Genomic DNA, 26,711 nt, shown 5'->3' with positions numbered 1-26,711 from the left:
CCAGGGCATCAAGCCCCCAACGTAGTTTGAGCAAAGCTCCAGGGCATCAAGTCCCCATCTTTAATGAGTATGCAATTGACTCAACTTCCTACAACTTGTCAACTTAGACAACATCATGTACATCTCTTATAATTCCATTAACATGGACAACTTCTTAAATATTTACAATTTGGACCGACTTATACAACTTTGTGACATTTAAATTATCAACAGCAGCAAACAACAACATAAAACAGTGCTTGAATATCATATCATCATTAAAGGAATGAATCTTATCAACATAATATCATAAAGCATCATAATAAATTCTTATAATTCAATACTTCATTGCTAATTCTCACAACCCTCTAACTCAGGCTTCTGGACAACTTTAATCATTCTAAACAACTTCATTCTTACCTCTAGGATCAACTCATAACTACTCGTGCGAAAGGGATCGCTAAAACTTAACAAGGTTGTCTGTCTTTTAGCTGCTCGCGAGGCGAGCTCATCTACTTACCATTGCGAGTTCCTGTTTCTGGGTTACTCGCCATTGCGAGTTGGTCTGCTCGCGAGGCGAGTTAAAGTTTGGTTGCTCTTGGGTTCTTGACATTTTTCACCCAGAAATCCCATTTTTAACTTCCCTGGGTCCATCCTTGACCCCAAAACTTGCCTATTCGTTCTTATAACTATTAAGGCACTCAAAACCATATAAAACTTGGACTAAAACATCAATTGAAGAATCATGATTTTCTCGTTGGGTTACTCGCCGTTGCGAGTTGATTTGCTCGCGAGGCGAGCGATGAAGTTCATCACTCGCGAGGCGAGCTAAGCTACTCGCCATTGCGAGCGATGAATGTCAGCTCGGGCAGAATCCTAAAAATCTCAACTTTTCATCTATTCTCATGGTTCTAACATCAAAACAGCATCTAATTATCACCCTATCAAATATCTAAGGTCTGTACACAAGTTTTGCATCAATCTAACAATTTTTCATGGTTCAATCATCAAAATCGGTCATAAACCCTAATTCTTAACTCTCACAAAACTCAACCTAAATCATGCTAAATCCATTTTTTTTTCAGAATTAGAGACTTAATAATATTGAGAGTTAGTCTCACCCTTACCTTATAACAGATGAAATTGCAGCTCTCCAGGTCTCCTCTTCTTCTCTTGACTCTTCTCTCTTTTTCACCGAAAACGTACGTACTGTGTAAAACTATTCTCTCAACCTAACTTCTCTATATATAACACTCTTCTATTCTTCTCTCACCACTAAAATTACTCATCTCACATCACAGCCTCACTTCTTAGTATACTTATTTTATTTTCATATCTTATTTTATTTAATAATAAAATAAGTCACACCATCATTATAACTTCACAAAAATCATATAATTCGCATAAATCTTGAAAATCACATAAATCACATATAAATCATATATCCCTCATAAATTACTTAATTCATATAAATATATGTTAAAACTTATTAAAATAATTAAATAATTACGACGGGCGTTACGACTCTCCCCAACTTATAGAATTTTCGTCCTTGGATAAGACTCCAACATCTTACTCTCTAGCTCCCACGTCAAGCTTTCACTGATCGCTCCATCCCAAACAACTTTCACAAGAGGTATCTCTTTGCCTCTCAACTTCTTCACTTCAAGACCTTTGATTCTCACTGGTAAGGTCTCAACCGTAAGGTTATCTCTAACTTGCACATCATCTCTTTGGATCACATGCGATGGATCTGTAACATACTTCCTAAGTTGCGACACATGAAACACATCATGCAAATTCAAAAGCTACGGTGGTAAACCCACTCGGTAAGCCACCGTCCCGACTCTTTCCTATATCTGATACGGACCAATAAACTTCAGAGTCAACTTCTTTGACTTCAATGCACGACCGACACCGATCATGGGAGTAACTCTTAAGAACACATGATCTCCTTCTTGAAACTCAAGGTCTTTCCTGCGCTTATCATGATAACTCTTTTGTCGACTCTGCGACGCTTTCATCTTTTCTTGAATCATCTTCACTTTCTCAGTAGTCTGTTGAACAATTTCTGGTCCTAAAATCACACTCTCGCCCGTTTCAAACCAACATAACGGAGTTCTGCACCTCCGACCATACAAAGCCTCAAAAGGTGTCATCCCAATACTAGAATGATAGCTGTTATTATACGTGAACTCTATCAATGGAAGATGACTATCCCAAGTTCCCCCTTGCTCAAGTACACAGACTCTCAACAAGTCTTCCAACGACTGAATCGTTCTTTCCGACTGACCATCTGTCTGAGGATGATAAGCCAAACTCAACCTCAGCTTAGAACCTAAAGTCTCTTGCAGACTCTTCCAAAATCTAGAAGTAAACCTTGGATCTCTATCCGACACAATGCTCGATGGAACACCATGCAGCTTCACAATGTCTCGAATATAAATCTTTGCCAACTGAGCTGCAGGGAAACTAATATTAATCGGAATGAAATGCACCGACTTCGTCAATCTATCAACAATCACCCAGATATCATCATTTCCCTTCGGTGTACTGGGCAAAATCGTCACAAGGTCCATGGATATACTATCCCATTTCCACTCTGGCACATCTAAAGGTGTCATCAATCCAGCAGGTTTCTGATGCTCAACCTTCGACTTCTGACAAATCAAACAAGAATACACAAACTGTGCCACATCACGTTTCAATCCAGACCACCAAAACAACTTCTTCAAATCATGATACATCTTCGTAGCTCCCGGATAAATACTCAAGCTACTTCTATGACTCTCTTCAAGAATCATCTTTTTCATCTCATCATTGTCTGGAATACAAATCCTACCTCAAAACCTCAACACGCCTTGATCATCGACCTTGAAGTCACTATCTTCAGTCTGATTATCTGCGACCAACAAGTCCACAAATTTAACATCAACTTTCTGCGCTTCTTTAATACTTTTTAAGAATTCACTATCAATCTTCAGCATTCCTAACTTAACACTTCGAGATGACATTTCGCAGACTAAGCTCAAATATCTAAACTGTTCAAGCAATTCAAACTCTTTAACCATCATGGCAGACATATGTAAAGTCTTCCTACTTAAGGCATCTGCAACAACATTAACTTTACCCGGATGATAATTCAAATCAAACCCGGATGATAATTCGAGCCACCTTCGCTGTCTCATATTCAATTCCTTCTGATCGAACAAATACTTCAAGCTCTTGTGATCACTAAACACCTCGAATCTCGAACCATACAAGTAATGTCTCCAAATCTTGAGCACAAATACAACTGCAGCTAATTCAAGATCATGAGTAGGATAACTTCGTTCATGAATTCTCAACTGTCTTGATGCATAAGCAACCACTTTACCATCTTGCATAAGCACACCGCCTAAGCCCAACTTGGACGCATCACAATACACTACAAAAGGTTCATCAGGTTTCGGCAAAATCAGAAATGGAGCCGTCGTCAAACGCTTCTTCAATTCATTAAAAATGTTCTCACAATGAACATCCCACACAAAGGTTTTACCTTTACAAGTCAACTGCGTTAATGGAAGTGCCAACTTAGAAAATCCCTCTATAAATTTCCAGTAATAACCAGTTAATCCCAAAAAGCTTCTAACTTCAGTAACCGACTTAGGGGTCTCCCATTGTGATACCACATCAACTTTAGACGGATCTACCGCAATACCACTACTAGAAATAACATGGCCAAGAAAACTTACCTCTTTCAACCAGAATTCACACTTAGACAACTTAGCGTAAAGCTTCTTTTCTTTCAGCACTTGCAAGACAATCTTCAAATGCTCATCATGTTCTTCTTCAGTCTTAGAATAAATCAATATATCGTCAATGAATACCACCACAAAACGATCCAAAAATGCATGGAAGATGCGATTCATATACTCCATAAACACACCAGGTGCATTACTAACACCAAAAGGCATCACCTTATATTCATAATGTCCATAACGCGTTCTAAAAGCCGTCTTCTGCATATCTTCATCTTTCACTTTAATCTAGTGATAACCCGATCTCAAGTCAATCTTGCTAAACACACGTGCACCCACTAATTGATCCATCAAATCATCAATTCTTGGAACTGGATACCTAATCTTTATGGTGACTTTATTCAGCTGTCGATAATCAATGCACAACCTCATACTACCATCTTTCTTCTTAACCAACAATACCGGCGTTCCCCAAGGTGAAACACTTGGTCTTATAAACTTCTTATCAAGCAAATCCTCCAACTGTTTCTTTAACTCAGCCAACTCGGAAGCTGACATATGATAAGGTGTCATAGACACAGGCTTCGCTCCCGGAATAAGATCAATAGAAAATTCAACGTCTCTTTCCAGCGGCACATCAGGAATTTCATCAGGAAGGACTTCAGGAAAATCGCACACCGCTTGCAACTTATCATCCACTGCTTGATTTTCCAAAGAAAAGGATGCCATCAAAGAAAACATTAAAATTTCATCACGTTCTAACTGCTTCAGCTGCTTAGTAGACAAAAACTCTGCTCCACTTTCTTCTTCCGCAGAAGAGAAATACACCAACTTACTAAAACAATTAATGTGAACATGGTTGTACTCTAGCCAGTTCATACCAAGAATTACATCCATTCCACTCAAAGGTAGACAAACTAAATCAATTCAAAATCTCGATCAAACATAGATAAAGGACATCGTAAACAAACAAGAGAAGTAGTCACCGAACCCTTAGCTGGAGTTTCGATAACCATCTCTCCATTCATATCAGACATAGCAAGACCCAACTTAGTAGCACAATCAATAGCAATAAAACAATGCGTAGCACCAGTGTCAATAATAGCAAGTAAAGGAGTATTATCAATATAGCAAGTACCTCTGATCAAGCGATCCTCGTTCTCTGTCTGAGTACCAGACAAAGCAAATACCCTCCCAGTAGTCTTAGTCTTCTTCGGTTTCTTGCATTGAGACCCAATATGACCTTCTTCATTGCAATTAAAGCACACAATATCCTCATGCTTACACTCTGCAAGCGAATGCCCTTTCTTGCCACAACAGAAACACCGTTTCTCATCTTTAGTACAAGCACTACTCTTATGGCCTTTCTCACCACAAGAGAAGCAAACAATCTCAGCAGCAGTATCACCCTTCCTTGGCCTCCTCTCATCATTAACTTTTCTTTTTCCCTTATCAGCAGGAGCACTGTAAGGCTTTGGGCGACTTTGCTCCTTTACCTCTATTCTCATTCACAATCTTGTAATGAGCTCTAGTATCGTCTTCATAGATTCTGCAGCTGCTCACTAGTTCAGAAAAGTCACGGATCTGTTGGTAACCAATGGCCCGCTTGATGTTAGGACGCAAACCATTCTCAAACTTGATACACTTGGAAAACTCAGGATTATCATCGGTGTAGTGCGGATAAAACTTAGCTAACTCCACAAACTTTGCTGCATACTCTGTCACTGACATGTTTCCTTGCTTCAGCTCAAGGAACTCGATCTCTTTCCTTCCGCAAACATCCTCCGGAAAGTATCTGTTTAGAAACTCCCTCTTAAACACGGCCCAAGTAACGACCGCATCATCTTGCTCTAAGGTAGGTAGGAGGCTCACCCACCAGTCATCAGCTTCCTCAGCCAGTATGTGCGTACCAAAACGCACCTTCTGATCGTCCGTACATTGAATAACTCTGAAAACTCTTTCAATCTCTTTGAGCCATGACTGTGCTCTATCAGGGTCGTACCTTCCTTTGAATGTAGGGGGTGGTTCCTCAGAAAAGTCTCCAACATCCTCACTTCAGCATTAGCACCAACACCAGCACCAGCATTAGGATGTTGCCCCACAGCTTGGGCCATAGCCTCCAACGCAGCAGTAATTGCAGCATCATTTCTTCCAACCATTCTAGTCCTCTGCATTACACACAACAATCATAACAACATAATAATGGTATTCCAACTGTTAAATGACACGACTCGACTCAACTACTTGGCCGGACGGACCAACCTGCTCTGATACCAATTGTAACACCCCGTTTTCCCATCTTAAAAATTTCTCAAATATAAATCAGAGTTTAACAACTTTAAACGGAATGTTTCACTTCTTGAAATTCTTAAACCGAATAAATAACAATTTATCCTTCAAATTCAACATCATAAAGTATGAAACTTCGCAATGGAAAATTAGTTCAACATAAGAAAAGTCTTTGGCACGCAGGCCTCATCATAAAAATCTCATAAGTCTTGGTCCAATATTTATTCATAAAAAGTTCATAAATAATACGTAAGGAATAGAAATAAAAGCAAGTCTCATCCCGTTACGTATCAGAGCACCTAGACACAATGTGAGGAGTCCACTCACGACCGCCTCTAATCTTTATTACCTGCAAGTTACCCATACGAAGGGCAACATTTTCAAGCAGAAGGGGTGAGATTTCACAAACAACATATTAAGCATATAATTCATCAAAAAGCATTTAACAACATAAAACATCATTAATACACCAAACATTTATCACTAGCGTCATATTAAATCATAATCAAAACATCATCATTAAATCATCATCATTAAATGCATATTCAATCACTTAATCGACTCGACAATGCGACTCAACTTGATAATGCAACTCTTAATCATCTTAAATCATCTCAAAACTTCTTGAAATGCAAATGCATGTGATACCATTCAGGGAATCAAGCCCCCAACATATATGAGTGTAAATAGGCTCCAGGGCATCAAGCCCCCAACAAAAGTGAGCAAAAGCTCCAGGGCATCAAGCCCCAAACGTAGTTTGAGCAAAGCTCCAGGGCATCAAGCCCCCATCTTTAATGAGTATGCAATGGACTCAACTTGCTACAACTTGTCAACTTAGACAACATCATGGACATCTCTTATAATTCCATTAACATGGACAACTTCTTAAATATTTACAATTTGGACCGACTTATAAAACTTTGTGACATTTAAATAGTCAACAATAGCAAAACTTGCCTATTCGTTCTTATAACTATTAAGGTACTCAAAACCATATTAAACTTGGCCTAAAACATCAATTGAAGAATCATGATTTTCTCACTGGGTTACTCGCCGTTGCGAGTTGATTTGCTCGCGAGGCGAGCGATGAAGTTCATCACTCGTGAGGCGAGCTAAGCTACTCGCCATTGCGAGCGATGAATGTCAGCTCGGGCAGAATCCTAAAAATCTCAACTTTTCATCTATTCTCATGGTTCTAACATCAAAACAGCATCTAATTATCACCCTATCAAATATTTAAGGTCTGTACACAAGTTTTGCATCAATCTAACAATTTTTCATGGTTCAATCATCAAAATCGGTCATAAACCCTAATTCTTAACTCTCACAAAACTCAACCTAAATCATGCTAAATCCATTTTTTTAAGAATTAGAGACTTAATAATATTGAGAGTTAGTCTCACCCTTACCTTATAACAGATGAAATTGCAGCTCTCCAGGTCTCCTCTTCTTCTCTTGACTCTTCTCTCTTTTTCACCGAAAACGTACGTATTGTGTAAAACTATTCTCTCAACCTAACTTCTCTATTTATAACACTCTTCTATTCTTCTCTCACCACTAAAATTACTCATCTCACATCACATCCCCACTTCTTAGTATACTTATTTTATTTTCATATCTTATTTGATTTAATAATAAAATAAGTCACACCATCATTATAACTTCACAAAAATCATATAATTCGCATAAATCTTGAAAATCACATAAATCACATATAAATCATATATCCCTCATAAATTACTTAATTCATATAAATATATGTTAAAACTTATTAAAATAATTAAATAATTACGACGGACGTTACAAAAACAGCTTCTGATGAGGCAGCTTCTGACGAGGCAGCTTCTGATGACGTTATACTTCAGGACCTCTAGTTTTCAGGAGCACTAGTCTTCAGGAGCGCTTTGCCTTCAGGAGCGCTTTGCCTTCAGGAGCTTCTAAGCTTCAATTCTGTTGATTCCTTTGCTCTTTATTTGCTCAATCAGAACCTTTGTATGATATAATTTTTTGTCTATGGTCCTATACACTTGAACAAATATTAGCAATTCCAATTGTCAATTTTTAATACCTTGTTATCATCAAAACTCTAAAGGTTCATTGTTAAACACATTTTGTTCCAACAATCTCCCCCTTTTTGATGATGACAAACAATAGTATTTAAAAACTTGATCAATTGTTGTTAATCTAATTAACAAGTTGACTTTGGGGTTCTGAGGTTTGTAAGCTCAGAGTCTGAGGTTTGTAAGCTTTAACTCCCACTGAGTCTGATAGTCTTTAAGGTGAGGATTGTAAGCTCCCCCTAAGTTCAATCCAGGTTAATTAAATTCATTGAGCGCGCAATAATATCAGAGCTTTAAAATCAAATAATTGAGAAGTAGATTATAGATAAGAAGAGTGGTTCAATTAATTTTATTTGAAATTTGATACTCCTTCTTTCATTCATAGCTTATACCTTTCAGGTAAAAAATGATAGAAGTTTTTCAAAATAATTTTTCAAATATCATTAATGGGGCTCAGAGCCTTTAAATACTATCACATATACTCCCCCTTTTGTCATTAACAAACATAAATAAAAAAGAAGAGATGAGAAAAACATAGAATAAAAGGTTCAGAGCAATATATAAGCATATAAACCATCTTCTCAAAATAAAATAAACTAATCAGAGCATAACAATCAGAACCAAAAACTATTTCAGAAACAAATGATAAAACATGATATATCAGAAGCTAAAAGAAAAATAGGCAATCTAAAGGTGTGCAACTAAGGGTTTGGCTTGCTTTCATTTTCTAAAAGTTTCTTCAGAAGCTCATTTGTCTCTGCAAGTCTCTTGTCCATCTCTGCCCTGAGCTGTTCTTCTCTGAGTCTAGCTTCTTCCAGCTTAGCGTCTGTTTCAGCTTTGACCTCTAACATCAGTACCTTCTATTCAGACAGCTCTCTTTCTAGCTCCTTATTCCTTTCTTCTGACACCTTATTCTTCTGAACTAGAGCCAGATCAGGTGCAGCTTTACTCAAGTTGACCTTAGAAAGGGACAAATTCAGATCCTTGGGGTGAATAAATGTAGGGAGAAAATCTGTAGGATCTCTTCCTCTTATGCTCAGTGGATTCTTCACCCAGGTTCCAAGGACCTGTATATCATCAAGATTTTCTCCAACACCATTCAGCCAGTCTTCCAGCTTCTGCTTAGCTTGCTCTTGAGCTTCTATACAGGAATCATGCGGTGCTGAAATAACATTAACCACTCTTTCCTTCAGCCTCCTCCACTGCTTCTGATAACTGACTTGGTGACTCAAGTCATTTCTCCCTTCTATCAGTTTGATTAACTCAGAAGCAATGTCTTCACACACATCTTGTAATACATGTGGATCTAGGAATCTGGTGGGTGGTGAAGGTTGTCTAGAGGGTTTTGGTGAAACTGTGGGTACAATGGCTAGATTAGATGATGATTGGCCATTTGTGGTTTCAGGATTGCTGGTTGAGGGTTGGTCAGAAACAGTGTCTATAACCATGTCAGAGGCTTGAGGATCATCTTGATCATCCTCAAAATCAATATCCATATCAGTGGGTATAGAAACACCATCACAATGGGTTAACTGGACAACTTGAACAGGTAAAGGAACGGTAGATGATTTGGTTGGCTCAGGAACAGGTTGTTCAGGAGCATCTGGTTTAGGTGAGGTATGTTCAAGAACAGTATGTTCAGGAACAGTTTGTAAGATTTGATTTGAGCTGGTTGAGGTTGCTATTTGTGGTTCAGTTTGTGAGTTGGGTGGTTGTTGTTGTGGTGATGAAGTCTTTTGTGGTTCAGGTGCTTGGTGTTGGGGGCTTTCTGAAGTGATTTTCTTAGAAGCCACTTCAGAGACTTTTTGTAGGTCTGACTCAACATCAACATTGTCAGGTAAAATCATGTTGAGAGGTGGAATGTACTGAGGCTGATCAGGATAATTAGGTGGGAGTCTACTGCTTTTGAGTTCAAGTAACTCACCTATCTTCCAATTAATTGTTGGAAATACTGGTTCAAAGGGTGTTGAGGTTGGATGGCTTTTTGATAGTTTTGGGTAGCGTTGACCTAAGGGTTTATCATCATCAGAATCAGAGGATGATGATGAGGTTGATGAAGAGGTTGATAAAGAGGAATCAGATATCTCATGTATTACAGGTTCTGTGTGAGTAGCAACATTACCTGTCATAGAAGATTCTGAACAATCTGCTGTTTTCTTTTGACCATCAGGAGCCATCAGTAATTGTGAAGCTTCTGAAGTTACAATCTCTTGTAGTTTAGTAGTGATCTTCAAGGCTTTTTCAGCTACTTCAACAACTCCAGATGCAGCAGCAGCTTCTTCTGCTTTCTTCTTCTCTAATTCCTTTGAGACCAATTTTGTAGTAGCTTCAACATCTTCTACTTCCTTAATAACATAAGGAGATTCCTTGATCTTCCTTACTGCTGGCTTCCTCTTCTTCTTTGGTATAGTAGGTTGATCAGGAGCAATTGACGAAGCAGCAGCTATTCCACTCATAGTTTTCTTGTTCAGGACCACATATGTGTCCAGGTCCTCAACTTCTTCTTCAATTGATGGCATTGCAGAACCACCAATCTTAAGCTTATCAGTAGCAACTTTTTCTTTCTTCACCTTCTTTGCAGGTTTTTCAGCTTCTAGATATTCTTCTTCAGTCAACTTCCTCTTTGATTTTCTGCCTCTAGCAATTGGCAGAGCACCACCATACATTTCTTCAGGTACATCTTCCAATCTGATGACCTTATTATATGTTTCATAGTGGTCCTTGATGAAATGCATCTGAACATCAAGAGGGTCCTTCTTGCAGATTGGTGGAAAATCCTTCATGAGATCAGACTTAGCACTGGATTCACTTAAGTCAATATTGAGCTTAGTGACAGTGCTGATCAGCTTCATATGCTTGAGAGTATGAGCATTAATGAACTTCCCAGTCTTAGTGTCAAGCAGCTCGTCTGAGTAGGCTTCAACACTACTGAGTCGGTCCAAAATCCCTCCTTGATAAAAGATTTCTGATAAGAGTATTCCATAAGGTACCCAGCGTCTATTCTCCAACTGACTCTTTCTCAGAATATCAATCAAGTACTTGAAGAGGTACTTGGGCACATTTACCTTTTCCTTCTTGATAAAGTGCTGAAGAAAGACTTTCAGCCCCAACGAAGGTTGATCACCTCCACCTTTTGGAAGCAGATTCTCATTCTGAATCTTCAGAAGCAACTTCTTTTCTATGCTTAAGTCAGCATACTTTCCTGTCTTATTGGAATTGTACAAAGCCATGTTTACTTTTTCTTTCCAGAAGCCTTCTTTAGCACTTGAAATATCTATCCCTGAATATTTTCCAGAAGCTTCTACTCTGAGTACAAATGCTATCTGCCATTCTGCAATGATTACTGGAATTCCACAGATGTTTGACCTCATTTCAGTGTAGGTAAATGGTTCAAGTCTCATTTCTTTTCTAGTCTTCCCTTTCAGACTAGGATTACGCAAAACCTTCTGCTTCTCTTTAGTTTCTGAAGCAGCTTTATCATACACCGATGCTCTTACCCAGAAGTGCCTAACCAAGGCTTCGTGAGTTGGTCCATTCAACATTTTGAAGTATGGCATGAGACCTTGTGCTTCGTAGAAACTTCTGATCCAACATCCATGGAAAGCTAGAGATTCAAAATCCACAGGATTTTCTATTTGAACCTTTAAATCCCATTCTTCTAGTTCCATGGTTCTACCTCTGATTTCATAGGCAGGGGCCTCTTGTGAAGTAGATTCTGGAATGTTCTGATGAGAGCTTGATGATGCCATTGATGATGAAGATGATGATTTAGGGTTCTAGGGTTGAGAATTGTGCTAACTTCGCAAGAACAGGTTTGAAAGATGAAGTGTTTGTTGTGAAGTGAGTAGTGTGCGAATTCACAAAGTGTTAAGAGTAAAAACTATTGCAATTCAAAAGAGACAAACAAACATAACATTAATGACATTGGGGGCGCTTGAAAGTACTTTTAAAGCTTTTAAATCATCATTGCCCTTTTTAGTTATACACCAATACAGATAGACCACGTCAGAAGTTTTCAGAGTAACTGCCAAGTTAGTGGGCCAGTGTTACCAAATAAAGTAACTTCCAGCGTTTCCACTAACTCAACTATTCAGGAGCTTAAAATCCAGCTTCTGAACTTCAGGTGCTGATGTCATCATCAGAAGCGTATTTTCCTCAGAACCTCAATAAAGAGCTTCTGATGGACCATAACTTCTGAACTGACTTCTGAACCTAAAATCCTATTCAGGAGCAAGTAAGCTTTTAATCAGACACAAAGTGCATGTTCAAATTTTTCTTTATAAAATTAAATCTTTCAACAGTTAAAGGCTTAGTAAATATATCAGCCCATTGATTCTCAGTATCAATGAATTGTATATCTAAAATTCCTTTTTGAACATAGTCTCGGATAAAATGGTGTTTGATTTCAATATGCTTAGCTCTTGAATGCAAAATTGGATTTTTAGACAAACAAATAACAGCAGTATTATCACAATAAATGGGAATACTGTTAGCAATAATCTGATAGTCTTCCAACTGATGTTTCATCCAAAGTAGTTGTGTACAACAACTTGCAGCTGAAATGTATTCTGCTTCTATTGTAGACATAACAATAGTTGTTTGTCTTTTGCTAGCCCAGGATATAAGATTATCACCCAGAAATTGACAATTGCCACTGGTTGACTTTCTTTCAATCCTATCACCAGCATAGTCAGCATCACAGAATCCAATTAGCTTATAATCTAAGGATTTCCTATAAAGGAGTCCAAGATTAGTTGTTCCTTTCAAATACCTGAAGATTCTCTTGACAGCAGTCAAATGAGATTCTCTGGGATCTGATTGGAATCTTGCACACAAGCATACACTGAATAAAATATCTGGCCTAGATGCAGTGAGGTATAACAAAGAACCAATCATACCTTTGTACATCTTCTGATCTACTTTTGCTCCTTCATCTTCTTTGCTTAAGGTGCATGTAGGATGCATTGGAGTCTTCATCACTTTACAGTCTTTAAGCTTGAACTTCTTCAGAAGCTCCTTTGTGTATTTGGATTGATGAACATAGACTCCATCTTTACATTGATTGATTTGAATGCCCAGGAAGAACTTCAGCTCTCCCATCATGCTCATTTCAAATTCATCCTGCATTAACTTAGAAAACTCCTTGCAAACAGATGCATTAGTAGAACCAAATATTATATCATTAACATATATTTGCACAATATCTTTCCCAATGGTCCTTTTGAAGAGTGTTGTGTCAACCTGTCCTCTTTTAAAATCATTTTTGATTAAGAAATTACTTAGTCTATCATACCAAGCTCTAGGAGCTTGTTTCAAGCCATATAGTGATTTCTTCAGCTTAAAAACATGATCAGGATACTTAAGATCCTCAAAGCCAGGAGGTTGTTTGACATATACTTCTTCTTCAATGACACCATTAATAAATGCACTCTTGACATCCATTTGATATAATATTATGCCATGATTAACTGCATAGGAAAGAATTAACCTGATTGCTTCCAATCTTGCAACTGGAGCAAATGTTTCAGTATAATCAATGCCTTCTTGTTGACTATAACCTTGTGCAACAAGTCTTGCTTTGTTTCTTGTTACTTCTCCTTTCTCATTCAACTTGTTTCTGAATACTCATTTTGTTCCAATAATGTTCTTGTGTTGAGGTTTGGGTACCAAATCCCACACATCATTTCTTTGAAATAGATTTAACTCTTCTTGCATAGCTAAGATCCATCCATCATCTGAAAGTGCTTCATCAACTATTGTAGGTTCAATCATTGATATCAGTCCAGTCATAGACTCTTCTTGTCTGAAATATGATCTTGTTCTTCTTAGACTATCTTTGTTTCCAATGATTAGATCCTCAGGATGTGAAGGCTTGTGCTTGAATGTGTTTCTGGGAGGATCTGCTTCATGTGAGCCATCTTGTGCTTCATCAGAAGCAAATTCATCTTGAGCTTCTAATGTGGGTTCAGCTTCTGGACTATCTTAAGATTTAGCTATCTGATCAGGTTCTAGAGTATCTTCAGGAACCTGTATCTCTGCAAAACTTTCATCTTCCTCTGGACTTTTACTCCCAGGCTCTTTGTCATCAAATTTAACGTGCATTGATTCTTCAATACAAAGTGCTTCTGAATTATACACTTTGTATGCCTTTGACCTTTCAGAGTAACCTAAAAGATACCTCTTTGGGCCTTGGCATCAAATTTCTTTAGGTAGAGCTTGTTATTTAGAATGTAACGTGTACATCCGAATTGATGAAAGTAAGAGATATTGGGTCTTCTTCCTTTAAAGAGTTCATATGCTGTTTTCTCCAAAATAGGTCTGATATAGATCTTGTTCTGGACATAACATGTTGTATTCACTGCTTCTGCCCAAAAATGCTTTGCTAAATTGTTTTCATGAATCATGGTTCTGGTCATTTCTTGTGAAGTTCTATTCTTTCTCTCTACAACCCCATTTTGTTGTGGAGTTCTAGGAGAAGAGAATTCATGGACAATTCCATGTTTTTCACAAAAAGCTTCAAATGGCTCATTTTCAAACTCTCCACCATGATCACTTCTGATTTTCAAAATCTTTGTTTCTTTTTCAGATTGAAATTGAGTGCAGAAGCTACTGAATACATAACAAGCAACATCTTTACTCTTTCGGAATTTTACCCAGGTCCATCTGCTGTAATCATCAACAATAACCAATCCATATCTACTTCCATATAAGGATGCAGTGCTAACTGGTCCAAATAAATCAATATGAAGTAGTTCTAAGGGTCTGGAGGTTGAAACAATGTCTTTTGTTTTAAAAGATGATTTCACAATCTTCCCTTTCTGGCATGCACCACAAAGTGCATCTGAATGATAGTCAATGTCTGGAAGGCCTTTGACAAGTTGTAACTTACTAAGCTTAGAGATTAATCTCCAGTTAGCATGTCTCAACCTTCTATGCCACATCCATTTCTTATCATTCACTGATAGAAGGCAGTTACCTTCTGATCAACCAGTTCAGAGAAATTGATTTTATAGACATTTTCCACTCTCTTTCCCTTGAATATTATGGATTTATCTTCCTTGTTGATTACAGTACAGTTGGCTTTCTCAAATAACACACCATAACCATTGTCACAAAATTGACTAATGCTCAAAAGGTTATGTTCAAGACCATCTACCAACCATACATTATTAATTGAGGTAGAGGAATTACCAATAGTTCCTGTACCAATGATCTTGCCAGACTGGTTGCCTCCAAACTTCACATTTCCTTCCTCTTTCATTGTTAGGCTGAGGAACATGGACTTCTCTCCTGTCATGTGTCTTGAGCAACTGCTGTCAAGGTGCCATGATTTTTGTTTCTTCTTTGCTCTTAGACATACCTGCAACATTGACATTTTCAGATTTAGGTACCCATTGTCTTATGGGTCCTCTCAGGTTAGTACTAGAAGATTTACTCTTCACTTCTTGTACCTTGTGCTGTGAGTTTGATTGCTTCTGATTAACCATCACCTTAGGTTTTGGTTCTTCAGGAGCAATAACTATTTTCTTCTAAAACTTAGACTTCAGAACCTCAGATTTTGGTTTCACAAGACTCTGAGGAACATGTTCTGATCTTTTTAGGATCCTGATCTTTGAAGTCTTGGAATCAGATTTGATCATAGCCTTTGGCTTAGAGTTCTTTGGCTTTGAAGTAATCTTAGCCTTAGAGCTAGAAGCTTTAGGTTCTGATGGAACAACAGTTTCTAACTCAGCACCTTCAGGTACAAAGAAGGTTTTCAATCCTTCCTTGATGCATTCACAACATGCTTTGAGACTGATTTCATTAGGTTTCCCTCCTAAAAATCCAATCCCTTTGCCATTGTTTCTGTAAATGTTGTAAATCAATGAAGCAACTTTGCTTCTGTCAATACCAGACATGATAAAATCTTCAAGAGCAATTGCATGGTTGCTTAAAGGTTTTTCATTACACTTTTCTTGTAGCTTCTGACACAAGAACCTGAGCTTATCTTTATAAGTTCTACAAATGAAATCAAAGCCTCTAAGTTCTTCTTCAGAAGCTTTCAGATCCAATAGAGTTGATTCTTGTTGTTTCATTAAATCAACATATTTTTCTTTCAAATCCTTCAACTCATTGATTCTTACTTCAAAATGTGTAAGGAGTTCTTTAAGTGACTTAACAAGTTCATTTCTAGGAATTTTAGAATATACCTCGTTTTCATCTTCAAAGTCTGATTCTGATCCAGCTTCTAAAGTTGCCGTAGCTATTAACCCAACAACTATCTTTGCACCTTCATCAGCTTCCTCTTTATCAGATCCAGATTCACTTTCCAAATCATCCCAGGTGGCCATTAAACTCTGCTTAATTTGCTTCTTGAATTTGCTTGGTTTGAAAGATGACTTCTTTGACTTGTGCTTTGACTTTTCCTTCTGAAGATCAGGGCAATAAGCAATGAAATGTCCAGGCTTCTTACAGTTGAAGCAACCTTCTGATCTTCTCTCTTTGAGTTTCTGGAGTTACTCCTTTTGGTCAGAAACTTTGTATTCTTCTTAGCCAAATACTGCAGTCTAATGGAGAGCATAGCCATCTCAGCAGCATCTTCTTCAGAATCTGAACCAGATACTTCTTCTTCTTCAGATTCAACCACTTTGAGAGCTTTTGATGACTTGCCTTTGGATGGAAGAGCTATTGATTTACTCTTCTTAGTAGACTCATGTTCATTAAGACTTAAATCATGAACTTTGAGAGAACTAACAAGATCTTCAACACTTAAAGTGTTTAAATCTTTAGCTTCCTCAATGGCAGTCACCTTTGATCTCCATCTAGCATGCAAACTTCTGAGTATTTTGCTCACATGATCATAAGCAACATAACTCTTCTTTAGTATTTGAAGTCCAGAGACCAGAGTTTGAAACATTGAGTACATCTCCTCAATAGTTTCATCATCCTTCATCTTGAACAACTCATACTGATGTACAAGCATAAGAGCCTTTGCTTCTCTGACTTTCTTGCTGCCTTCATAGTTAGCACAAAGAGAAGCAAACATTGCTTTAGAAGTTGTCTTGTCACTCATCTTCATGTACTCTGCTTTAGGAATAGCAGTGATAAGTGCTCCTATGATGATATGATGCTTCTTGTAAATCTTCTTCTGAGCAGGAGTATGTCTCTTTCTATCAACAACAGTTCCTACTTCATCAAGAGCCAAGTCATCACCAACACCTTCTTCCAGTATGTCCCATAGTTCTTCGTCTAAACTCATGACACAGCTGTAGAAGTTAGTTTTCCACCAAGAAAATTCTTCAGGATCTCCGTTAAACTTGGGAATCTTTCCTACGCTGGATTTCTTGTCACCATAATCATATGGAACAATGTTGTTGTTGTGGCCAGATCCATTACCAGAAACAGATGATTCACTAGACATGTTTTTCTCAGATCTTGGACTGTTACACTGTTAGGTGTTATCAAGAGAACCAACGCTCTAGATACCAATTGAAGGTGATAAAAACACAAGAAGGGGGGTTGAATTGTGTTTTGAAAAATTCTTCGTTTCTCCTAAACTGAGCACACTGGTCAGAAGCTAAGTGAGACAGCTTTTGAAGTGATAATCAGAATCTGAACGCAGCGGATAAAAACAGAGAGAGAGAGAGAGAGAGAGAGAGAGAGAGAGAGAAGAAGAAGAAAGACACAAAGCAATTATACAGGTTCCTTCAACAAACCGGAAGTAGTTTTATCCCCCTTGCACTTCCAAGGAGAGTTCACTAAAATGTAATATCTGATTACAATTGCTCAAGCACACAGCAAGAGACTTCTTTTGCTCAAGCACACTTTGCAAGAGTCTTCCTATGCTCAAGAACACAATCAAGAGACTTCTATGCTCAAGCACAACTGTAAGAGACTTCTAAACAAATAAGATTACAGAGAAAAATGTTTGAGGTTGAACACTTGATATACAATCAGAGGTGCTCACAATACAAATCAAATAAGACTCTAAGACTTAAGAATTTCTAGGGTATGACTTGAGAAACAGAAATTCTAAGTGAATGCAGAACAATTTCAGCAGAGGTTTGACACTTGTAAAAATGTTGAGAGTCTTTCGTTCAGCATTGCCAAATTTTTAAGACTTCACTCCTTTATATAGAGGTGTGAAAGAGACGTTGTGAAATTGCCATCACATCAAAAGAGTCGTTGTTGAAGCTTGATCTTTCACCGATGATCTTTTGCCTGATTTGGTTGTTGTCCTACGAAGAACCAATTTCAAATCCATTCCAGTTGAGAGGGAACAATTCTGCAGGCTTGGTTGTACATTCAGAGCTATTATTTTGCCTTGTAGCAGAGACACAAAACAGAGTAGTGGAGAAGGTGGTTGTACAGTTCGTACAAAGTACAAATGTCAACGCTTTTGTTCCTTTTGCAAGCAAATGCCTTCAAACACTTTTGAAATTACCGTTGCAAAGTTCCACAAGTCTTCTGCTATCTTTAGATGAATTTCTATCCATGAAACAACTCTTGAATCCTTGAATTTTGCAAATTCAGTTGATCTTCAGCTTCTGGTGAAAACAGCTTCTGATGAGGCAGCTTCTGACGAGGCAACTTCTGATGACGTTGTACTTCAGGATCTCTAGTCTTCAGGAGCGTCAAGTCTTCAGGAGTTCTCTACTCTTTAGGAGCGCTTTGCCTTCAGGAGCGCTTTGCCTTCAGGAGCTTATAAGCTTCAATTTCGTTGATTCCTTTGCTCTTTATTTGCTCAATCAGAACCTTTGAATGATATAAATTTTTGTCTATGGTCCTGTACACTTGAAAAAATATTAGCAATTCCAATTGTCAATTTTTAATACCTTATTATCATCAAAACTCTAAAGGTTCATTGTTAAACACATTTTGTTCCAACACACCAGCTTTCATATGATTGGTTATTTAGTAGCTGATATATTGGTGTGATTAGACCTTCATAAGAATTCATTATTTAGTAGCAGACATATTTGTGTGCTTTAGGCCTTAATAAGTTTTGACCTATTTAGGAGTAGGCTTACATGTGTTGCCAGACCTTAGCATAAAATAAGCTTTTAAATAGGTTTTCAGGCTTCATCAGGCCTTTAAAAAGGCCAGGCCAAGCCTAAAAAATGAGCCTATGACGGGTAATAGGCCAGGCTCAGACCTATAACTTTTTTAGTATTACTTTTCCCACTCTACGCCTTTCCTCGCGCGCCCTATTTTTTTTCCCAATTTTACCCCTGGTCCGGATTTCGTATTCCGGAACGTATTGTTAGTATTCTTCAGATGTTTCTAGATTTTAAAATCTGAAATAGTATTTTAGCAGAACTTTTGCAATTTTAAGCTCTACAATTCGTAAAATAAAATGCGAATAAAATAAAAAATAGAAATAAAAAGACACAAACATAAAAACAACTCATTTTATTAATATATGAACAATACATTACAATAATTTTCAAGCTTTTTAAGCTTATTACATAAGAGCCTAACCACTGCTATGTGATAGGACATAGCAGTAGCTTGGCTATTGGAGGAAAACCGGAGGAGGACGGAAGAGGAGGGCGGGAAGAAGAAACAAATGCCCTGAGGGAGGTGGGGGTGCTCAGACTTACGCCCAGACAGACGAAGCTAAGAACCACACTGACCCACATGACCATCAGATGAACCGTCCTTCGTTGCAGCGCGGTTCCATCCTCATTGACCGTTCATACAAACCCTGAATGTTTTCAACGAGGCCCTTATCTATGAAAGGCCAACGATGGAAAACCATGGTTGTAGAAGGAAGAAGATGAGGAGAGGGATGGTGTGAGAAATGGTGGGGTTTGGAAGGGTATTTACATGGAGGGGTGGGTGAAAAATGGTTGGGAAGCCATAAATGCAGTCAAAAAACGTGGTAAAACACGTTTTTTTGACTTGACCACTATCAAAAACGTGTGGGGCAGACCACCGGCCATGACACTGATGCGTTCCGGAATATACAATCCGGAATGCACCTTTGGTTTCCGGAATATACTTTCTAGATTAATGCGATAATGGTGAACGAGGGGAAAGTTGGCACTTCCTGTAGGGCTAAGGACATTCCGGAATGTAAAATCCGGAACGCTTCAGCATTGGATTCTTTTGAAAGAGAGCCATTAATTTGGGTTTGGACGGTTACAACCACTAACACGTTTTCATTGACTGTATTAATGACCTAGGACTTGTTTAAGGCTATAAATAGGCTTCCATCTTCAACAAATACCTCCATTCTTCACTTCACCTCTTTTCTTCAATTTTCTTCAAACGTTTTTAGTTTTTTAGGGGTGTCGGTGGTGTCATGGTCATTGTTGACCGTTCCTACGAACCCTGCAATAGCATTTCAGCTTGTGTGGGGTTCATATAACGGTCAACAGAGACCCTTGACATCAAAGAAAGACATAAAAAAGCGCACAACATCTGGTCCGGATTTTATTTTACGGAAGTAACTAACAATCTGGTTCGGAAAACAAAATCCAGACCAGGGGTATTTTTGGAATTTTTGCAGGGCACGCGAGAAGGCAGTTTGGTGGAAAAAGTAAATCCCTAATTTTTTAAGTAGGTCAGGCTTAGGCCTTACAAAGCCCGGCCCGGCCTAGCCCATTTCCACCCCTAGAAACAAGACAAAAAAATTATCACTTGATAGATAAATTTATTCTTTCTATTTTGATACTTTGAATATCTATAGTAACTACAATATAATTTTGTCAACAACGAAAATTGTCAACCTTATTTTGATACTTTCAATATATACGGTAACTACAGAGATAATTTTGTCGACAACGAAAATTGTCAACCTAAGAGTCATAAAATTTTATTTTATTTTACATTTATATGTTGCCCCTTCGTAAAATTCGATCTAGCCCGGCCATTCATCAAAGATGTAGTATAATCTTCTCGTTTCTGATTTCTGATCAGTTGACACTACTTGCTTTCTTCTCTGTAAGTTTTGTTTCAAGAACTTTTAGAGAGTTAGAAACTTCAGCTCTGGACACATAGAACTTCGAAACAACTACAAAGAAGACGAAGTTCAAGACATTCAGTATCGCCAAAAATGCATAGTAGTAATCAAGATGAGAAGCATTCAAATTGTTCAAAATCCACCCTCGACCACCATGTTTCTCAGTGACATGTGAAACTGTTGAAAGAAGAAAAGTGCTGAGAAAACTACCAATTCCAGTAGTAGTTAATGAGTATGATGTTCCAAGGCTCTTCATGCTTTCTGGTGCTTGATCATAGAAAAACTCCACTTTTGCACCCTCTAAAAGTGCTTCAGCCACTCCCATAAGTATAAATTGTGGTAGCAAAATGAATATGCTTAATGGAACTTCATGTTTTTTGGCCACACTAAGTCTATGTCTTTCAATCATGGATGCAACTGTCATTATCACTATGTGGATTATGAACCCTACACTCATTCTTTGAAGAAGTGTAATACCTCTAGGATTCTTGGTCAACTTTTGCATAATCTTGACAATGAATCTTTCATAGATTATGTAAGTGATAATCATGGTCAAAACTGTACATGCAGTTAAACTTGCTGGAGGACCTTTTAAGTTGCCAACGGAACTGTTAAGAGTAGTTCCTTGTTTTATGAAAAGGGTATTTATTTGAGCAATCATTGCACTTGGAATAAATGTAGCAACCCAAATAGGGATTAAGCTAAGGATTTGTTTGGTATCCTCTACTTGTGTTATTGTGCATAACATCCATTCATTACTAGTACTTGAACCAGTGTCCACACATGCCTTATTAAGGAACCTGCACATGTATACAAACAAGAATCAATATTTTAAAATAAGGGAAAAATAACAATACTTAGTCTAACACTCTCTTTCTAACTTATGAAGCACTAATTCTAATACTATAACACGAACATCGAGCACGACATTGACACTAACACGTCGACACTGGTAGTAGTTTGCGAAAATGAATTAATTTAGTGTAATCAAGTATCAGGATATAAGACACGTCTTCGGCCAAGCAAAATGGTAGATGTACTTTTTTGGTTATATTTATGTTCGTGTAGTAGTTTTTAACACTCAAAATGAAATTCATGCAAGTCCCACTATTTTGGGAATGGACCCCATATTAAAGTGACGCAACAAACATGAATTTCACTCGGTAAAAGAGATATATAGTGTTTGAAAGAGTGTTCGAGGGAGCGTTCCTTGTAAAATCAAATGATCAAGTAAATGCGAGTATGGTAGGATTTATACTTGAATGTTTGAGTGAGATCAATCCTGAATTTGCCTTTCTTTGTATACTCTTCCAAACTAAGCTCATATAATTCTTTAGGGTCATCAGGAACAACTACATCAAATTTCCTTATAGCTGCCACAATGACCTTAGCCATGCTAATAAATGGACTCCCTTTAATCAATTTGTGTCTATAAAAAGGTGTGCCTGCCAAGAATGTGATGATTGATATTGCAAGTCCAAGAGTTGGAAGAGCATATCCAAGAGTCCAACCCACATTATCTTGTACATACACTATAACTGTGAATGCAAATAATGACCCAAAAACAATGCAAGACATCCACCAGTTCAAGAATGAGAGCTTAAGTGATTTTTCTTTAGGGTCAAAATCGTCAAACTGGTCAGCACCAATGGTTGAAATGTTGGGTTTGGTCCCACCTGTTCCCACTGCTATAATGTAGAGGGCAGTGTAGAACACAAATAGTGTTTGTGTGGAAGCTTCCTTGCATTTTGTAACATCCATTTCATTGCATTTAGGTGGCTTTAGGCTTGGTAGGGAAACCGATAGTGTAAGTAGACACATACCCTGCCAATAACCGAAACTAATGAATTATTATAAAACCTTGTCAAATATTACTAAGCAAGACATGTTTTAATCACAGATAAACACAAATCAAGAGTTGTGTCCTTGTACTCCTAATCCTTTCATTGTTTGTTATTATTCAAAATTGAAATTGGTTTATGATTTAGTTGTGATTTTCTACTATGAAATTAGTTTTGTACTGAAATACCACATGTATCAAATAGGTTTTATATTAAGAAAATTTGTTATCTACCAAAAAGTCTTATATCCTAACAATAAAGGACCAACATGCACACAATATAGTGTAGTTAGAATTTAGACATGGATTTTTTTTTTTATGACAATTTTTTTTTTTTATGACAAAATGAGATGTGGATATGTTGTAGTAGTAATAATAATAATAATAATAATAATAATAATAATAATAATAATAATAATAATAATAATAATAATAATAATAATAATAATAATAATAATAATCTTCTATATTTTAAAAAATATCTTCTTCAAATCTATACTATATATAAAGAAAACTACCCCTTTCAGCACACTTTTGGGTTGGACTTTTCTTTCCAAAAATACCCTTAATTTTTAATTTTAATTTTAAATACCAATAACACATGTAACAAATAGATAATAATAAATTTAATTTAAGGAGAAAACTTGCACACAATTGCTTATGAATTGTTCTTACTGTTAGCCAATTATAAAATAACACGTGAATTACTAATTCATGTCACTAATCGTCCCCGTTAACTCTCTGTTATTAACCACAGATCAAACTCACAAAAAAATAGCACAAAAAAAAAAACTCATGTTACTTTTCTATCATCCGATTTTATGTTGTACATCTGTGTTGTTCCCCTCAATACAATCAACAAAGATTGCCAAGTATTTTCATATCTCTTCCACAAAAATCAGTATTTCCATATTATTTTATTACTTTCACAAAAAACAGTATTTCCATATTATTTTATTAATATAAGTTAATCTTCCTTACCCTTTGATCAATTGTAACAAACGTGAGCAAAAAATAATGGTAAAGATTGAACTTTAAATCCTCTAAAAAAGATTAGTAAGAAACGTGAGCAAAAAATAATGTTAAAAATTGGAATTTAAATCCACTAAAAAAAGATTAGTAACAAACATGAGCAAAAAATAATAATGTTAAAGATTGGACTTTAAATTCTCTAAAAAAAGATTAGGACTGAAAATATTTTAGAAAAAGATTTGTTATGACTATATTAAATATTAATTAGCAATCAGTTTCCAGAAGAAGAACATAATTTGAAGGGGATACTCATAACTTATATCAACAAGAATTCCTAAACTCAATTGTTCAAGGAAGTATCCCACCACATATTTTAAAGGTAAAAAAAGGTACACCTTTGATGTTGTTAAACATAGACCCTAGATATGACATGTGTAATGGGACACGATTGTTATGCCGTGGTTTATTTAAGAATATGTTTGATATGGAAATCCTAACAGGAAGCAATGCTGGAAAAAGAGCATTCTTGCCCAAAATTAAATTAAATATAAATGTGAGTTTAGGACTTCCATTTGTGCTTAGTAGAAAACAGTTTCCTGTTAGACTAAGTTTTGCTATTACCATAAATAAGTCACAAGGGCAGACCATTCCCAATGTCGGAATCTATCTTTCACGACATGTTTTCAGCCATGGTCAATTATATGTAGCTTTATCAAGAGGAGTTTCTCAAAATTCAATAAAAGTTCTAATTAAAGAAGGGAAAATAGAAGGAGAAGATGGAGATTTTACGAAAAATGTATTTTTTTAAAGATATTCTTTTATCGTAATCATAGCAATGTTTCTTTTACATAACATGTAATTTATACATTTTTGTTTTTTTTCTTATACATTTGTGTTATGATGTTAATAAATGATAAATATTTTATCTTAATTTTATATGCAGGCAAACTAAAATTTGTTGAGTTCAAAAATAATTTTGTTATATGCCTTGACAATATTTTGTTTATAAATCAATATATCAATAATTTCCATTAATATATTAAAATTTAAAAAATTTAATCAAAATTATACAAACAAACATAATAAAATAATCACATGCGTTATCGCAGTAGAAAGAGCGTACAGACGGGCACGATAGTGCCCGTCTTTCCGCTAGTTAATAATAGTAATAATTATCATTATTTTTATAATAATTATAGTAATCACATAGTTTGACCTTGTTTTCTTTTAAAAATATAGTTATAATCTTTTTTTCTTTTTTCTTTTTTTTTTTTTGTTGAAGAAAATCTTTTTTTCTTTATACGGGCACGCTTTGGCCATTGGTTTAGGGTTTCAATATATTTTGCTCATTGAAAAAAAAAATTTGCATTCTTGCCCTGGATTACAAAGGTCCTCTTATAAAGATCGGAGGGTTAACACAAATAAAAAAATAAAAATTTACATCATTTAAAATTTAAATGTAATCAAGAGACATACATTACATACCGATAGATAAACAAAGGCAGAAATGACAAAAGTCCAATAGCGTCCAAGATGAGCATCAGCAATATAAGCACCTAATATGGGAGTCATAAAAACAGTGCCAACCCAATTGTTGACATTGTTGGAAGAGATGACAGTGCCTTGGTGAAGCTTCTTTGTCAAATACACAAACAAATTTGATGATATTCCAAAATAAGCAATTCTTTCAAATATCCCATACACTGCAGTAGACATGAATTCATTCAAGCAAAATTAACAATTCAATTAAATGGGTAATATGGTTTGAATGCATGAGAAACTTATCAACAACATATAAGGTTTATTTCCTAATGAGCATGCTTTGATCATCTTAAGCAAAGTTGGAGCTCTATACTGAATGACCATTATTTTCTTTGTTGGTAAAGATAAAATTTTAGATTAGAGGAGACACAACTGCTCTAAGTGACCATTATATTTTATTAGATATTAATTTTATATTCTAAATTACACTCTATAAGAGTAAATGGTAAACTTTTTCTCTTTTATTCTACCCAATAAGATAACTCCTTAAGGTTTTTGCTTACAAATTAAAAAAATTGATATATATTATATCATGACCATAATGTCTCTTATTTTTTATTGTAAAGATTATAAATAATCCACGGTCATATCGATATGACCGACCAAACAATTTCGGCATTTTTTTCGGTTGAGTTAGGACAGGACATGTGAATAAAATATGTTAATTTTTTTTTTTTTTGAGAGAAAAATATGTTAATTGTACTAAGGAATAATTGAACAATATATATAGGTAGATTAAATTGTACTGTGGATGCATGAGTGTCCGAATAACATTTTTCTAGTGAAAATCATGACCATAAAGTGTGTGAGAGAGAAATGTTACCAACAAGAAATGAGCAAGCTTTCCAACCACCTGTCTTGGATCTGAGAACAGATTTTCCTTTAAGATCAATAGTTCCATCTTTTGTGTACTCATTTCCAATCATGCCTTCTTCCATTGCCATAATATTTTTTTTAGGAGCCTCAACAAAGCAAATATATTTTTGTGTTATCCATCAAATGAACTATACTAATTTATAGAGATGACTCCGTGTTCTAGGGGGCAAATAAATTTCATTTTATGGAATGTAGTCAACATCAATAATTTTTTTTTGACAAATATAAATAGTTTTCGCAATAATATTTTTTTTATAAAATATTGTTAAATAATCACTAAAAAATGTTTTCATCAGAATAGAATAACTTTTTTTTACAAGGAATTAATATTTCTATTTCTTTTAAATAGAAGAAATGACAATAATCACTCGAAAATCACATACACAAGTGGAGGAACTGAAGTTTAAAGCTCGATCACAACTTTCAGCCCAACAATTTTGACATTCTTGTTAAAGTATAATAAAAAT

At 36.3% G+C, this 26,711-nt stretch overlaps 3 protein-coding genes and 1 pseudogene across 4 annotated transcripts; all 4 read right to left on the bottom strand.

Moving 5' to 3' along the window:
- Positions 1-1,514: 1,514 nt before the first annotated feature.
- Positions 1,515-5,878, bottom strand: LOC146953999 (uncharacterized). The gene is made up of 7 exons (XM_085743432.1): positions 5,722-5,878; positions 5,283-5,437; positions 4,711-5,215; positions 4,243-4,417; positions 3,518-3,684; positions 2,830-2,881; positions 1,515-1,746 (listed from the first exon to the last, which is right to left on the bottom strand). The coding sequence occupies exons 1-7, from the start codon at positions 5,876-5,878 to the stop codon at positions 1,515-1,517; spliced, it is 1,443 nt and encodes a 480-aa protein (XP_085599558.1).
- A 3,050-nt stretch (positions 5,879-8,928) lies between these two features.
- LOC146953998 (uncharacterized) lies at positions 8,929-11,817 on the bottom strand. The gene is made up of 2 exons (XM_085743421.1): positions 9,834-11,817; positions 8,929-9,671 (listed from the first exon to the last, which is right to left on the bottom strand). The coding sequence occupies exons 1-2, from the start codon at positions 11,815-11,817 to the stop codon at positions 8,929-8,931; spliced, it is 2,727 nt and encodes a 908-aa protein (XP_085599547.1).
- Positions 11,818-12,083: 266 nt separating this feature from the next.
- Positions 12,084-13,057, bottom strand: LOC146953997 (secreted RxLR effector protein 161 pseudogene; annotated as a pseudogene).
- A 7,635-nt stretch (positions 13,058-20,692) lies between these two features.
- LOC146953996 (protein NRT1/ PTR FAMILY 5.2-like) lies at positions 20,693-26,352 on the bottom strand. Of its 2 annotated transcripts, none has more exons than XM_085713256.1 (4): positions 26,192-26,352; positions 25,312-25,529; positions 22,273-22,838; positions 20,693-21,814 (listed from the first exon to the last, which is right to left on the bottom strand). In XM_085713256.1, exons 1-4 carry the CDS (start codon positions 26,310-26,312, stop codon positions 20,968-20,970), a joined length of 1,752 nt encoding a protein of 583 aa, XP_085569382.1. In that variant the 5' UTR covers positions 26,313-26,352; the 3' UTR covers positions 20,693-20,967. The 2 variants fall into 2 exon arrangements, with proteins under 2 accessions (XP_085569382.1, XP_085569375.1); XM_085713249.1 differs by having other exon boundaries at positions 25,303-25,529; positions 26,192-26,349.
- Positions 26,353-26,711: the final 359 nt, after the last annotated feature.

The sequence above is a fragment of the Medicago sativa genome, chromosome 1 (assembly GCF_051527215.1).
Source record: "Medicago sativa cultivar Bolivia chromosome 1, Bolivia_mono, whole genome shotgun sequence".
NCBI classification, from domain to species: Eukaryota; Viridiplantae; Streptophyta; class Magnoliopsida; order Fabales; family Fabaceae; genus Medicago; species Medicago sativa.
The sequence above is the reverse complement of the archived record's forward strand: the minus strand, read 5'-3'. Positions and strand labels throughout refer to the sequence as shown.